The 16,524-nt window shown below is 34.5% G+C and overlaps 1 protein-coding gene across 1 annotated transcript; it reads right to left on the bottom strand.

The window, feature by feature from the left end:
* Positions 1-64: 64 nt before the first annotated feature.
* LOC145792048 (uncharacterized) lies at positions 65-1,270 on the bottom strand. The gene is made up of 2 exons (XM_082872531.1): positions 914-1,270; positions 65-814 (listed from the first exon to the last, which is right to left on the bottom strand). Exons 1-2 carry the CDS (start codon positions 1,268-1,270, stop codon positions 65-67), a joined length of 1,107 nt encoding a protein of 368 aa, XP_082728657.1.
* Between the last annotated feature and the right edge of the window lie 15,254 nt (positions 1,271-16,524).

Genomic DNA, 16,524 nt, shown 5'->3' with positions numbered 1-16,524 from the left:
GCACAACTTTATTACCAAACACTCGGTTTGTTTCTATCTCCTTCATCAAGCACTTTCTCTTTAACTAAAAAACACGGGCAATTAAATCAGGAGAATCAATAGGCTTTTGGTGCGGTAATAATGCCGAAGTAATTTCTGGCCAATTAGGATTTGCAGTCATGGTGAGAAAAATGTCTAGATGTTGGTTGTATCGTGTGATAGCCATTGAGTCTTGAAAGATTTCAAACATGTGTCTAGGACCTCCAGGAAATGAAGATGGCAAAACAAACCTTTGACCAATTTGATTGGGTTGAAGGTCATATGGATCAATATCTGTCAAATCTAAGTAAAGTTCAGCACAGATTTTCCCTTGATTAAGCTTGTAGTAAGTCAACCTATTTTGTTCAGTTGTGGCCCAAGCGTCAACCAAAAACTCTTGGAACAATTTTTCAGCTCTCAAAATTATTGAATACTCTGTGGGTCGTTCAAACAAATGATAACTATAAAAATCCATTTGAGTAAGCCGATCATGTTGAACATCCCACAGTTTCATCTCAGGTTCCCATCCAAGCTCACCAAGTGGAAATAATAAAACATAATGTAATGGCAAATATGCTGGGTGACATTCATTGATTTGCATTAGCTCATTATTTCCTTGTAGATGTAAGATAACATCTCTCATTCCACTAACCTTGGTTCCATCACCTGGTATTACAACTGCAATCTCATCTATAGTTGGTAGGTTATACCGTCGTCGATCTGTCAATGAACTGTAGTGGAGATGAGCAGGCAAATTTCGTCCTGTCAAGGCTAATTGATTTAAAATTGCATGAGCCTAGCGAAATTTAGCAACGAATGCATTAACCTGTAATAAACTATCTTGAATAGTTTTTAGAACATCTCTTCTTAATTGAGGATTTCTACGATTGCGAACTTCTAAAGCTGAATCAGGGTCATAAATGTACAATTGCGCATAAGTTGCATCTTGCCCTGATTGTGGTAGTAGTGATCCTGTTCGATGTCGCAATTCCCCATGGATAGTGAATGATGTAGGGCCTCTTCCAGTAAGTACTCTTGGATCTAATCTAGCACCAAGACTTGTAAAAGCATTGGTTGCATTGTACACTCGAGTATAACGTCGAAACGATTTTGATTTATCATCATTCTCATCATATAATGCTTGAAGAAGTGAATGGGGTGTAATAAGCGGAGGAAGCTTAGCCTTCCATTTTGAACAACATGTTCCGAATAGAGGACGGTTTGGAGATGATTTTACTAATTTTTCATCCATCCATAGTAGGAGTATGTATTTGAAGAATTAAACACAGTCTTTTACCAATTCGTTTGTGGAGCTAAAGATGTGCTTGGCATTGAGAACGAACATATGGAAGGATGTGCAACCATTGTTCATTTTTGAGCAGACTGAGTATCCTCAGTTGCCTTTGTTCCTAGTTCCAAGCAAGAACGACTACGACGACACGGTATTAAAGAAGTTTGTCTCGGTTGAATACATTTTCTTGATTTCTCCCGTTCTCGCCGTGCACGTTGGGCCAATATAGCTTTTGATATAACATTGTTATTGTGTGCCTAAAATGTGAACATTATATCATTGATACCTAAAATACAAATATTATCGTATACTATTTTATTTCTTGATTCAATAATTTTATTATTTTAATTATATTTTACTTTTTCTTCCTGCCTTGTGATAATTTCAAGAATATTTTTACATTTTCTTTGTCTTACTTCCTTTTCCATTTTGCTTCATTTTCCCTCTTCATGCCTTGTGATATAACAATTTGTTTTTTAATTATTGTTTTCTCTTTCTTCTTGCCTTATGATAATTTTAAGAAAATTAAAAATATTTTCTATGCCTATGTTCCTATGTGCTTTTGCTTAGATGTTATAAAGTTTTTTTTGGAGTTTATAAAGGTTATAGTTATTTTTTTGGAAATGTTAAAGAGAGCTAAATATACTTTGTTTGAGTGTACAGAAAACAAAGAGCACACAAAAAAAATTGACAACACAGTTTAAAATTTTAAAAACATACATGATCAATGTTCACTTTAACAATATGATTGGCTTTGTTTTACTCGATAAATATTTTTTTTAAAATGTTAAATATATACCATTAGACATGCATTTTCCTTTCCTTTGTCAAAAGAAGTTGCCTTTTCTTTTCCTTTAGACATTGCCTTGGTCTTTTCCTTTTCCTATGCCTACCAAAAATAAATAAAATTTATTCAGAATACGAAAAAAGAACATGTATTTATAAAATTTATTAAGATTACGAAAAAAGAATATGTTGAACTTGATTTTTCTACTTACCTTAGAATTGCGGATAATATTAAAATTGCACTCATCGCGAATAACAACACCGATATTCCTAGTCTCATGGAGGAATGGGCTTGCATGAGTAGGCCTACAAATATTTGTTGTGTACAAAATAAAATTTATAAAATAAAATCTTAACAATAAGAATATGCATCCGTAGAATTAAATATAATGTTTTACCAATTCCTTTGTAAAGCTAAGGATGTGCTTGGCGAAGTAAGATGTGTAAACATTACTCATTTCTGAGTCAGTGGAGTATTAGTTGTGCTTGGTGGAGTCAATTCTCTCGATTTCTCTCGTTCACGTCGCGAACATTGTCCCAATTGATATGAAGAGCTTGCCTTATCATTTCTTTCGCGTTCTCGCCGTGTACATTGAGCCAATGCAGCTTTCGATATAACATTATTGTATGTGCCTAAAACATGAAGATTAATTTCATAAGGTGCCTAAACTATGAATATTATCATCTACTGTTTTATACTTTTCTCTTCATTTATCATTTCTATTAATTTACTTTATCTTAATTCCCTTTCCTTCTAATATTTTGTAAAAAAATTAAAAACTTTTTCATTCTGTATCCCTCCCCCCCTCATTCCTTTTTTGTTCTATTCATTTTTTCTTCTCTTGTAGATGTTCATGTTAATAGCAAAAAGCCAAAAAAAAAATAATAATAATTTAAAACAAATATAATGTTTTTGTGCAAATGCTATTTTAGCATGCTTCAAAAAAAAAAATATTTCACAAATTTACATGAAACAGTTTACTATAAAATAGTATATGTCACTGTGCAAGTAGTATGTCCATTTTACATTTAAAAATAAATAAATAAATAAATAATCGAGGTTCATGGTCCAAAATAAATATTTCAAAAAAAGAACTTTAAATGGAAATGTTGAAGAACCATACTACTGAACATGCATTTTCCTTTCCCTTGCCCGAAACGGTGGTTTTTTCATTTTTCTTCAACAATGCCTTGGCAATTTCCTTTTCCTTTGCCTACAAAAAATAAAAAAATATATGTAGAAAGTTTTTAAAAAATATATAAATAAGAATATACGGTGTGAGAGGGAGATTTATAATCTGGCTTTTGGGCCGTGGTAGATGTCGAGCAGAAAAAGGGCCGAGCTAACTTGGGCCTGCCCAGAGTCGGTGTTGCTCGGTTGAGGCCCAGGTCGCATGTTTTAGGCCGAGCTAACTTGGGCTTCTCCAAGAGTTGGTCTTGCTCGGTTGAGGCCCAAGTCCCATGTTTGGGCCGAGCTAATTTGGCCGAGATGATTGTATGCTAACCCAGGTATCGTGGTTCGCACATTTAGCTCGGCAGGGAAGGTCTTCAGAATACCGGCTTAACCGGTCTGGAACTCGGTCTTACCGGAATGCTACCGAGTGTAGACACCCCATTTTTGACCGACTTAAGACTCAGACGTCACCAATTGAGCGCTTGGTGATGATGCATATTGTGCTCGTTCTGAAGTTGCAGAATCTCGACTGCGAGCCTTGCCTACCAGACTTCGGGGCTCTTTTGTGCTTTGCCTCAGTTTGCGAATCGGGTTCTGTTTTCTCTGTTTTCTCTTCCCGAAGGGAGGGAGAGGTCTCGTAGACCATCTCTCAGTGGCCGTAGGCTACGTTTCGTGGTCGTAGGCTATTTTTCCCATTTGGAGCCCAGTTTTCGATTTGCGGAGCCGTCGACCGTGTGCCTCGGTTCGGGACCACTTAATTACTTCCGTTTGCTCTGGTTTTTAGCACACACCTTATTTCCTCCCTTTAGAGGGACACTGTGGCCTGGGAGACCACCTATGTGGTCATACGCCACTTCCGGTGCCTAACAGCCTGTTTTCGGGGCCTCGGACTGCGCGTTTTGGCCCCCAAACCCTCGTTTTGCATCCGTCTTGGTCCATTTTTGGTAGGGACCCTTTTTTCATTGTTAGGGAGGTGGTAGTATGGTGGGAGGCCACCTTTTTCCCTTGGAAACCAGTTTTCTCTTTTTCTCTCTCCTAAAGTCGATTTTTCTGACAGAAAGCTAGTTTTTCTCACTTTTGAGCCATAATTTCTGGTTTTTCATACCACCATTGTGTTGTGCTCATCTGGGAGGCCACCAATATGGGTAGGCCGACCAGTAATTCTTCTTGACCCTTTTGAACCTTGCTAAAAAGTTGGTTTTTCTCTCTTCTAGGTCACATTTTCTGGTTTTTTACCATACAGCTGTGTTGCACTCATCTGGGAGGCCACCTTTCTGGGGTGGCCAGCCAGCATTTCTCATTGAACCTTTTGACCCCTGGTCGGCCGACCAGGGGGACTGGTCGGCCGACCACCTTAACTGGTTGGCCTGCTTCCTGCTTTTTGGTCTCTTTGAGTGTAAGCCAACTGTGCCAGCTGGAAGCCTCAGAAGTGATCTTCCATACGCGTGTATGGAGGATCTTTGAGCTTGGTTTTTAGCTTCCTTAAGAAGCTTTAGAGCCTCTCCTCTATAAAGGAGGGGCTGAGCTTCCATTGCAAGGGTTGAACCTTTTGGTTAGAGCTTATACACCTCTCTCTCTATATCTCTACACTTGAGCTCCAAAACCCTAATATTCTTGCACCATTTGCACACCAACCCCTAGCACAACACCTCCACCATCCATCCAAGCATCTTAGGGCCGATTTGCAAATGTTGAAGGTTTACCAACTTGGTCCAGAAGCTGCTGGAGTCATTGTCTACAAGGGTGAGTCTTTATTTCTCCATTTTTTGCATTGTTTTGCTCCATTGATTAGCCTTATTTGCAAGCATTTATGGACTTTCTCATAAACTGAAAAGTGTCTTATTTTGAGCTTCTCTTGGAGTTTGATTAAGGAAACTTTTCTGTTTGAGGCCATCTACCTCCTTGTATGCTCTATCCCTCTTTGTAGGCTTATTTTGCATCATATCTTAGCTCCACTTGTGAGCATTTTCGAGATTTTCCATAAACTAGAAAAAGTTTTTTTTTGACCTCCTCTTTAAGTTTGATTGAGGTAACTTTTCTGTTTGGAGTCATCTTCTTCCTTGCATGCTTCATTTCCTCATGCTTTGAGCCATGCATTTGAGCATTTGCATCGGGCTTGTTTTGGCCTCTTAGCCACTGAAAATCCACTGGCTTTCAGTGGCTTTAATGTGTCTTTGAGCTCCAAAATCATAGAGGGGTGACCCTCTCACCCCTCATTCTCTTTACTAGCATTGTTGGCCTTCCAAAGGAGATCTATTTTTCATGTTGTGAAGTCACATTTCAGGCCTTATTTTGTGAGTTTTATGGTCTGAATTAGCTCTGTCCGGAGCCCATTTTGCCATATTTTATGTCTATGATGCATGTGTAGAGCAATCCTATTCAAGGCCTTTCAAAGGGACCTTTCATTGCATGCTTCCTAGACCAATTCCAGGGCCTATTTGGTGAGTTTTAAGGTTGTCATAACTCATTTCTAGAGGTGGTTTTGACCTTTTATGTGTCCATCATATAGGTGTAGAGTAACCCCTTGCATGGCCTTTCAAAGGAGCTCATCATTTTTGCATGCATTGACTGAGTTTCAGTGGTTATTTGGGCATATTTTGGCATGGAATACATCTTTTTTTGGCTGGTTTAATGAGCTTTCACATGCGTCATATAGTTGTAGAACAACTCATGGTTCACTAGCTTTCTTTGCATGCTTTGTGGGCCCTTGATTTTAGCACTTTTTGACCATGTCATAAACTGATAATATGCTTATTTTGGACTTCCCTAGCTCTGTTTTTGGGTCTTGTGATTAAATGATGTTAGTTTTGTATGCTTGTAGTTCAAGGTCCATGCTTAGCTTCGATTTTGGAGTTTCATTGCATGCATATTCTGAGGTGTGTTCATGTTTTAAGCCTATTATTCATCACATTTCAGAGCTTGTTTGAATTCCATATTGCCACGTTTTCATCTCTTTAAATGCGTTTGAGAGTCGGGCTTGCATGCCTCATTTACCGACCATTGAATGAGCTCCATTCCGTTGCATTCCGAGCCATCATTTTAGGCCATTTCCTCACTGTTTTAGACCTGCCTAGGGTCTGTTTGGGGTTGGTTTAGCCTTTGGTGCATTGCTTTGGGTACCTCTAGTGTAACGCACTTCACTAGTTTCGGTACCCGGGCCCCCTAGCTTGCATTGTGTGACATATTTGCATGTTTCAGGACCATATTTCATGCTGTTTTAGAGCTGTAATTTATGCTATTCCATGTCATGTTTCATCCTTGCCATGCTTTGGTAGAGTGGCATTCCACGCCTTAGGTTCGGTCCTTGGTATTTGTGCATGTGTGCACGCATTTCGATTGTCTCATTTTCATCTAATGGCCACTGATGTGGATGTGGCTGAGGTCCACTCATGTTGGTGTAAGTCCATCATGCATTGTGTATGCCATTTCAGTTCATAGCATTGCGTATGCTAGGTTACATGGTAGAGCATTGTGTATGCCATGTTACATCAAGCATTGTGTATGTCATTTCATAGTATTGCGTATGCTAGATTGTATGTTAGTCGCATTGTGTATGCCATCTCATTCGCATCGTGTTTGGGATAGGAGTTAGCCCAAGCACGGGAAACGAGGGACGTTTCATGCTCCGAGTGACGGAACGTGTCTCAATTCTCGGTCGCCGACGCTCCGGATTACCCATGATGGAGTTTAGGTCTTGTTGTGTTTTCATGTGCATTCATTTCACATCGAGTTGTGCAATTCGACTCCTCGGCCATCATGCATCGAGATACGTGATTGGTGGCACGAGGATCGAGGACTACACTCCCTGAAGAGTAATCATGCATACATATGTGAAAATACTTTGCCATGCCCCTTTCTTGCTCTCTGTTGCAGCAAATCAGAAATCAACAGCCTTCTGGAGCTTCGCACAGCATTCCGGGATTAAGTGTAAACAGAGGCGAATCGGGACATCGCAATGGATTTCCGCGCAAGGCAACTCGAATATGCATCATTCATCATTCGGAACAGAGCTGAGGCGGTCCATAGCTTGCATGCTAATTTATCCGCTTTTCTAGTTAAGTTGTTAATTAATTAGGATTTTGTACTTATTCGGACTGTATTATTTATTCGGACCCTCCGAGCGAGGGCACAATTGTAATAAGTGTGCGTGCGTGTGATGTATGTCTTCCAACCCCACGTCTTTCTCTCTTTTATTTACCAGCTTATGATAGTTAGATTAGGGCATGTTTCAATTAGCATACTTATGCTTGCATGTTTGCATCATTCATCTGTCTTGCATGCACCGGGCTCGGCGCATCATACTAACTGCATTGTATTTTAATTTCGAGTTGAATACGTGTTAGTTGTAGCATTTCACATGCCATTGTAGAATAGCCGAGCCTATTGTAGTAGCATTTTGCATGTGTTGCATTAGGCATTCTAGCATAGTTAGGATTCATGCATAATTTCTAATTAGTTTCTGTTTTGGCTTGGAGTACTCGGTAAGTGTTTATGCTTTAGCATCCTTGCATGTGTGTGAGTGACTGCCATGATAGCATGCTTACCATGAGGCTACGTGCTTACGTGGTATACCTGCCTGAATGCTTGTGGGTGAAGGTTGGGTTATTTGGATTGGAACAATTCATCAATTGTGAGTTTTAAGTCCACTTGAGAGTGGCAAATCATCTTGTTTTCTAAGCCCACCCGAGGGTGGCAAAGTCTGCATTTTAAGCCTACTTGCGAGGAGCAAATCATTTTCAAAACAAACGTGAGATGTGTTGTTCCAATTCAGGCGATCCAGTCTATATTTGTATGCTGTGCGCATCACATAGTAAATCTAGGCTAATAACCGAAATAAGAACGCATAATGTTTTCAAAACTAGATATCATGGTTAGTAGAGGCCGATCTTTAATCGGGCGAGCGGGGGTGCTCACGAAGTGACCTTCCCCAATCGTATCCAAGTTCCCGAGCCGAGGCAACTTTGTTGATGACGGACACGTGGCCTTAGGCAACGAGTCAGGGTTTCCTAAATTTCCCAAAATAAAAATATTTAGGTGGCGACTCTGTATCTAGCAAAGCAGTCCATGCTTGGCACTTCTTTCAAAATATCTGTTTTAAAAAACGATTTGCTAGATTTGGACTCTTTGATGATTTCATCGGTCTTGCATTGCACTCTGCGAGATTAGATACAGGATCGTGACATTGAGTCCTGAACTGTAGTGAGCCCAAATGAACAGAACGGGACTCATCCTCCCGGGACGTTCGGGGACGTCTACACCGAGCTCTGGTGTGATGGAGTTCGGCGAGCCGTGCCCTTGGACTTGTTACGTGGCACGGTTGGAGGAGGCCGAGGTGATGCCGCCGGGCTGCCTTGTTCCCGCTAATATTGTCTGGCGGTTTGATTAGGTGGTGTTAGCTAGATTCGTGTTGACAGATAAGAGAGCAGCTCCACGTATCAACAGACTAATGGGCGCAGAGCTGAGAGCAGAAAGTATATAAGCATGACCGTGCCCTCCATGCTGGGGATGGAACATCATTTGGTGAGATAAACTTACATTCATTCAGCTTCTCTCTCTTTCTCCTTGAGTATGTGCTAACTTAATCGTCAGAGGGGTTTTCCGGCAACACACCACCGGGTAGCTTACCGCCGTTGTGTTCTCAGGTCGATCGGGTAGATTCGGAGCTTGGACGAAAGGAGTACGGACAGCGACGAATATCTCTTCCCCATACACCGTGTATACGGTGTTTTGAAACAAAAAAATCTATTACCTCTCGAACACGGATGACATTAAGGTCACGCTCATCATGGATAACAACATTAACATTTTTTTCTTGAAGAAATTGGACCTAAAAATACAAAAGAATTAGAGGTAAAAAAAAAAAAAAAATTATACATGTAAGAAAATGAGTAAAAGGAGTCAATATTACAGTTCGACGTACGTCTCCATCCATCTGTAAATTATAAGAAAAGAACATTTTGTTATGAGGAATTAGATAAAAAATAATGAAAAGAAAAGAAATTTGACTTTTGCTTGTAGGAAAAATGTTTTTTTTTTCAAATAAATAAAAAAGAAAACAACTTACGTGACCAAAAATAATAATGTTGTCCATAATTAGCAGTTGAAGATCAATGGTGTCTCAACCTAAAAGTGCCTGGTTATGTAAATTTGACAAAGATAGCTATATGAAGGCAAAATGAGGTTTAATAATTGCCATAAAGAAAAATTAATCGCTACAAAATTAACAACCTCCTAACATATTTTAGTTAATAACCTAGTTTAAGAAATTCGTTTGTGCATGAATATCACAGATGGAGAAATTGAACTACTACAGGATAGAAGGAAAAGTATAATTTTTTTATGTCTTCAATATGCATTAAAAACGATAGAAGAAAAATTAGATACTCTCATAGAAATCTTCATAATTTTTCTCTATTTGGCCAAAATGTAGAACTATTGCAATACATGATTTTGTGGTTGGTTCTATATAGTAACTTTGCATTGACAAAGGTTGTATTGCCCATTTTTCCTACTAACAACTAAGTAAATTATAAAAAAAATATAAATTATACTAATGAATAAAATTTTAGCCAAACTTAATTACAAAAATTTAATTACTAAATTTGCATTTTAAAATGTGAAAACAAAATAAGTAAAAAAACTACAATAAAAATTTATAAAAGGGCTTACCACACTATAACTGAAAAATTACAAATACCTTTTGTATTATCTATATAATTACAAATGTCTTTTTCAATACACATCATAAAAAATTATACTACACAGTAGCTTATTTACTTCGAGTAATACTCTCATAAAAATCATTAAAAAATTATTACAACAAAATTTTAAAATAAGTTTAAGTTTTTTCAAAAGTCCTGATAAACATTTAAAAAGTCTTTTTTTTTTTTTGAAAAATTCCAAAAACAAAATTGAAAAAGCTAAATAAACTGGACTCTTTTTAAAGAGAGAGAAGCCTAAACATTTTAAAATAGCAATTCAATAAAAAACCAAATTAAAAACAGTTCACTAAAAGCAAAAAAAATAAGGGTCATCAAATTAAAAGAGTTAACTTTTTAATGTTTCATTTTCCTTTCAATCAACAAATTCCTTTAAAATCCTAAATCCAAATACAGCCTAACAGAGATGAAAAAAAAAAAAAAAAAAACCTATCATATTACAAAATTAAATGTAACAAAATGTTTGTAAAAAAAATAAAATAAAATGAAGAATAAATGAACTTGTAACGGTAAGAAGAGGATTGGTTGATAATTAAATATAAACTTGAAATTTTTTTTTTTAAAAAATGAACTTGTAACAAAATCATTTAAGTTAGACCTATTTTATAGGTCCAGTGATATGTCAAGAAGAGGACTGGTCAATCATCTTTTTAACACATCACTAGGTCTATAAAATGAGTATAAAAAATGAACTTGTATATCATTATTAAAAAAAAAGAAAAGACATAAGCATTCACATAATTCATCATACGTTCCAACTATAAAAAAAAAAATAATACATAAAAAAAATAGTATTCTGTAGAAATTGAACAACTGTATACCAAGATACATAACTATACATACTATATTAGACTTCTTTCTAAACCAAACATTAAAAGCTTAATGTGTAATCTAATTATTGAAAATTCGAAGACCAAACATGAAAATTCCAGAGCATTAAAGAAATCTGAGAGAGTTCATTCATTAATCCAGAACATTCATTAACCCACTGCAATTCAAAAAAGAAAGCAAGGAACTAATAAAGAATTGCAAGGGAGGGACTTCCTAACTTGAGTATTTGCTTGAGAAGCAAAATTAAATAAATCTGAGACAGAAAGATAAAATGAAAAACACAATTAGTAAGAGTACTCTTCAATACTAAAAATGTACATGAATATATTTTGTATATTTGACGAATAAGAATATGACTATTAATGATTAATGAGAACCTCAACTCATTTGATTAAGATGAAATAAAAATGATTGTTGACATGGAATATAATTGTAAGAAGGCAGAATGAGCTTTAATAATAGCCATAAAGAAAAATTAATTGACGCAGAATTAATCAGGCCTGGCCTTGAGATTTCCGGGGCCCAAAGCCGATAATAACTAATAAATTTTTGGGGCCCTTCACATTTTTTTTTCATTGAATGAAAAAAAAAATTGAACGTAAAGGACAAAAGATTTGTATCAAAATCACAAAAAATAATTAATATTACATTACAATAACTAATAAGTATCGCTTGATTATCACTTTTCTTGTATTTTTAGAAGCAAATAAATCAATCATATTTGCATAATCTAATTTTTTTGTAAAATCATTTTCAATGAATAACAATGCTAATTATTTTAAATGGGCCTTTCAATTTTTTAATAGATTAATTTATTTTAAGTTAATTTGGGCCTTCCTTAATTTTTTTTGGACCTAAAATATACTTAATATATTAGACTAAACCATAATAAGAGAGACCCTTTTTTGAGTCTATTTTCAATGGATAACAATGCTAATTTTTTTGAATGGCCTTTCAATTTTTTAATGGGTCAATTTATTTTAAATTAGTTTGGGCCTTTTTTAATTTTTTTAGGCTTAAAACATACCTAATATATTATACTAAATTATAACAAGAGGGGGCCCATTTTTTAAGTCTATTTTGAGGGGCCCTAGGCATGGCCTTGTGGCCTATGCCCCAGGGCCGGCCCTGGAATTAATAACCTCATAACATATTTTATTTAACAACCTACTTTAAGAAGTTCGTATGTGTATGTATATCACAGATGGAGAAATTGAACTACTACAGGATTGAAGGCAAATTATAAATTTTTTATGTCTTCAGTATACATTAAAAATGATAGAAGAAAATTTAAATACTATCATAGAAATCTTCATCATTTTTCTCTATTGGCCAAAATGTAGAACTATCGCAATAAATGATTTTGTGGTTGATTCTATATAGTAATTTTGCATTGATAACAGTTAAATTCTTATGGATTGTATTGTTCACTTTTCGTACTAACAACTAATGTATGCCATAAAAAAAAAGTAAATAAATAAATTATAAAAAAATATAAATTATACTACATACCTCATAAAATTTTAACAAAACTTCAATATAGAAATTTAATTACTAATTTTGCATTTTCAGTGTGGTCCGAATGTAATTGTCATTGGTAGGGTTCAATGAGATTTTTGCTTCAGAATTTTTTTGTAAAGAGAGTCTCAACCCATAAAATGAAATAAAAATGATTCTTAACATGAAATTCATTTTTCCTTAACCTCCATTTGATAGAGAGAGAGAAGTGGGTGTTGAAACCCAATTGATTATTAAAGAAAAAAACACAATACAAAATTTTATTTTCTATTTTGAGACATTTGAGACATTGATAAATTTTTTAAAATTCTGACAAACCGTCATTTTGTCAACCCATATTTGATGAGTAAAAATATGACTATTGATAATTAAATAGAGTCTCAACCCATTTAACTAAGATGAAATAAAAATGATTCTTAATTTGAAATCCATTTTTCCTTAACCCCCATTTGATAGAGAGAGAGAAGTGGGTGTTGAAACCCAATTGATTATTAAAGAAAAAAACACAATACAAAATTTTAGTTTGTTTAACATTTGATAAATTTTTAAAAATGTTTAACATTTTTGTTTTTGCTATTAAAGCTCATCATCAACAGCAGCATTTAATAGATTATAGGAATTATTATCACAAAAAACAGGGTGCAAAATAAAATGGGCTTTGGATTATGCAACAAAATAAAACAGGGTGCAAACAGCCCTATAATGCAACAAAATCAAAATCCATCATATTTTTAACCCATTTCAATATTTATAGAAATAGAAAGACACTCTTTAATGTTTCAATTTCAATGTGGTCCGAATGTAATTGTCATTGGTAGGGTTCAATGAGATTTTTGCTTAAGAATTTTTTTTTAAAGAGAGTCTCAACCCATAAGATGAAATAAAAATGATTCTTAACATGAAATTCGTTTTCCCTTAACCTCTATTTGAGAGAGAGAGAGAGAGAGAGAAGTGGGTGTTGAAACCCAATTGATTATTAAAGAAAAAAAAACACAATACAGAATTTTATTTTGTATTTTGAGACATTTGATAAAAATTTTAAAATTCTAACAAACTGTCATTTTGTCAACCCATATTTGGTGAGTAAAAATATGACTATTGATAATTATGACCATTGATAATTATAAAAAGTCTCAACCCATTTAACTAAGATGAAATAAAAATGATTCTTAATTTGAAATCTATTTTTTCTTGACCCCCATTTGATAGAGAGAGAGAAGTGGGTGTTGAAACCCAATTGATTATTAAAGAAAAAACACAATACAAAATTAGTTTGTTTAACATTTTTGTTTTGCTATTAAAACTCATCCTTAACAGCAGCATTTAATAGATTATAGGAATTATTATCACCAAAAACAGGGTGCAAAATAAAATGGGCTTTTGATTAAGGTTTTGTGAAACCTTATCCAACAATAAAAAACCAAAAAAGAAAGCAAAACATCAATTTTAGCAAATCCAATTGATTCATGATTCAACAATTCGGTTCACCGATTCACCTCCGATTCATAGTTATTTGCGATTCACACAATCCTTTCGTATCGATTACGCACCGAATTGAATTTAATTGAGTAAAAGAAAATAAATTTCATTAATTGTGTTTCATGTACAAATTGGAATGCTTTAATAGATGTCATAAATTGGCTTCGTGAAGCAACAATGATACTATTCTTGAAAAACAGTTTAAGAGAGCTAGCTTTTTTTTAAAAAAAAAAAAATACCTTGGACTCGTCCAGAAATAGCAGGCACAAGCGATTTACCAGGTGACCTGAAAATCTGCAAATAACACCAATGTTAAGAGTTTGGGAATGAAAATTGCAGTGAGGATGAGGAGAAGATGAGGAGGAAAATAAAAAATGTAAAAGGGAGTAATGTAATAGACTAAGAATTTTTGCCAAGTTTTTCAAAAGGTGACCGTGTATTAGAATAGAGTGCATTGTATGCACAATACTATCAGAAAAAGGAAAAAAAAACAAAAAAAAAAAAAAAAAAAAACAAAAAACAAAAAACAAAAAACAAAACAAAAAAGGAAAGGGAAAACCAAGGAGAAAAGCTCACTCCTTGCATGTTTCTAATGGAGTTTTTTAAACTCCCCTATTAGACTGTTCAATTTATCAATAATATAAGAGCTAGTTATGAGGTATGAAAAAAATTTGGTTCACATGCATTTTCAGTAAGGCATCTCAATAAAAATTTGGTTCACATTCATTCTTAATTTGAAATCCATTTTTCCATAACCCCTATTTGATAAAGAGAGAGAGGTGGGTGTTGAAACCCAATTGATTATTAAAGAAAAAAACAAAATACAAAATTTTAGTTTGTTTAACATTTGATAAAATTTTTAAAATGTTTAACATTTTGTTTTTGCCATTAAAGCTCATCCTCAATAGCAGCATTTAATAGATTATAGGAATTATTATCACCAAAAACAGGGTGCAAAATAAAATGGTCTTTTGATTAAGGTTTTGTGAACCCTTATCTAACAATAAAAAACCAAAAAAGAAAGCAAAACATCGATTTTAGCAAATCCAATTGATTCACGATTCAACAATTCGGTTCACCTATTCACCTCCAATTCATAGTTATTTGCAATTCACACAACCCTTTTGTATCGATTACCCACCGAATTGAATCGAATCGTACGATTCTAACAACAGAGCTTTGTTGAGAGTAAAAGAAAATAAATTTCATTAATTGTGTTTCATGTATAAATTGGAATGCTTTAATAGATGTCATAAATTGGCTTCATGAAGCAACAATAATACTATTCTTGAAAAACAGTTTAAGAGAGCCAGTATTTAAAAAAAAAAAAAAACCTTGGACTCGTCCAAAAACAGCAGGCACAAGCAGTTTACCAGGTGACCTGAAAATCTGCAAATAACACCAATGCTAAGAGTTTGGAAAGAATTTTTGCCAAGTTTTTCAAAAGGTGACCGTGTATTAGAATACAGTGCATTGTATGCACAATACTATCAGAAAAAGAAAAAAAAAAAAAACAAAACAAAAAACAAAAACAAAACAAAAAAGGAAAGGGAAAACTAAGGAGAAATGCTCACTCTTTGCATACTTCTAATGGAGTTTTTTAAACTTCCCTATTAGACTGTTCAATTCATCAATAATATAAGAGTTAGTTATGAGGTATGAAAAAAGTTTGGTTCACATGCATTTTCAGTAAGGCATCTCACTAAAACACTTTTGTAATGCATGCAAGGACTTAAGAAACAATCAATAACATTTACTCAATGAATTAAGAAAAGAAAAATTAACAGGGTGCAAACAACCCTATAATGCAACAAAATCAAACCAAAGACAGAATGCTAATGTTTCAATCCTAATTTTTTTTGAAATCAGCACCTATTTCATCAGCACCCATTTACTCATAGAATTCTTATTCAATAATTTTCTAAAATCCTCATAGGTTTAGTTGATGAAACCCACAAATATGAACCTAAAATACCAAACAGACCTCAGAATGAAATCCAAAATCCAAAATCCAAAATCGAAATATAAACCCATTTCAAAATACAAAACCAAAATACAATTTTATAGAAATCAAAACCAAAATCGAAACCCATCTATAATCATAGATTAGTTGATAAAACTCATCCATGAAATAGAAATATATAAACCTATCAACCGTACAAAAAGAAAATGTAAACTTTCAGCCTATCATAAACTCACTTCAATGAAATCAAAATCCATCATATTTTTAACCCATTTCAATATTTACAGAAAAGTGAAAGAGCAGAGAAGAATAGGAGTGTCACCTATGAAGAGTTGCTGGAGATTGCTAAAACCAGTGAGGAAAATGGAGAGAAAGAGATGAAAATTTTGGAGGGAAAAAGCTAAAATAAAGAAATTTTGAATGGAAAAAGCTAAAACAAACAAATCATCTTAACCCTCCGAATTTTTTGCTTCAGATACAGAGTAAGTAAATTTTTTGCTTCAGAATTTTTTTTTTTTTTTTTTTTGCTTTAGAAAAAAACAAACTGAAGGTAAAAAAAATCTGAGCAGTTGTTATATAGATTCAAATTGAAGGTGGGATGATGGAAAAAAAAAAAAAAAAAAACAGAGGTAAAAAAAATGAATGGAAATACAAAAAGAAAGTGAGGAGAGAAGAGTGCCTTACCTGGTGATGGTGAAGAAGAGAGCTTTCGATTGAGCTGTGTTCTTACTTCTTCAGAGCTTGC

The sequence above is a fragment of the Camellia sinensis genome, chromosome 5, assembly GCF_055761805.1.
Source record: "Camellia sinensis isolate YWXY chromosome 5, ASM5576180v1, whole genome shotgun sequence".
NCBI classification, from domain to species: domain Eukaryota; kingdom Viridiplantae; phylum Streptophyta; class Magnoliopsida; order Ericales; family Theaceae; genus Camellia; species Camellia sinensis.
Note: the sequence above shows the minus strand (reverse complement) of the source record. Positions and strands in the feature narration are given on the sequence as shown.

Coding starts and splice junctions, on each gene's coding strand:
- LOC145792048 (XM_082872531.1), bottom strand. CDS start 1,270: ATGGATGAAAAATTAGTAAAATCATCTCCAAACCGTCCTCTATTCGGA. Junction 815..913: donor ACCCTGATTCAGCTTTAGAA/GTTCGCAATCGT, acceptor AAATTTCGCTAG/GCTCATGCAATTTTAAATCA.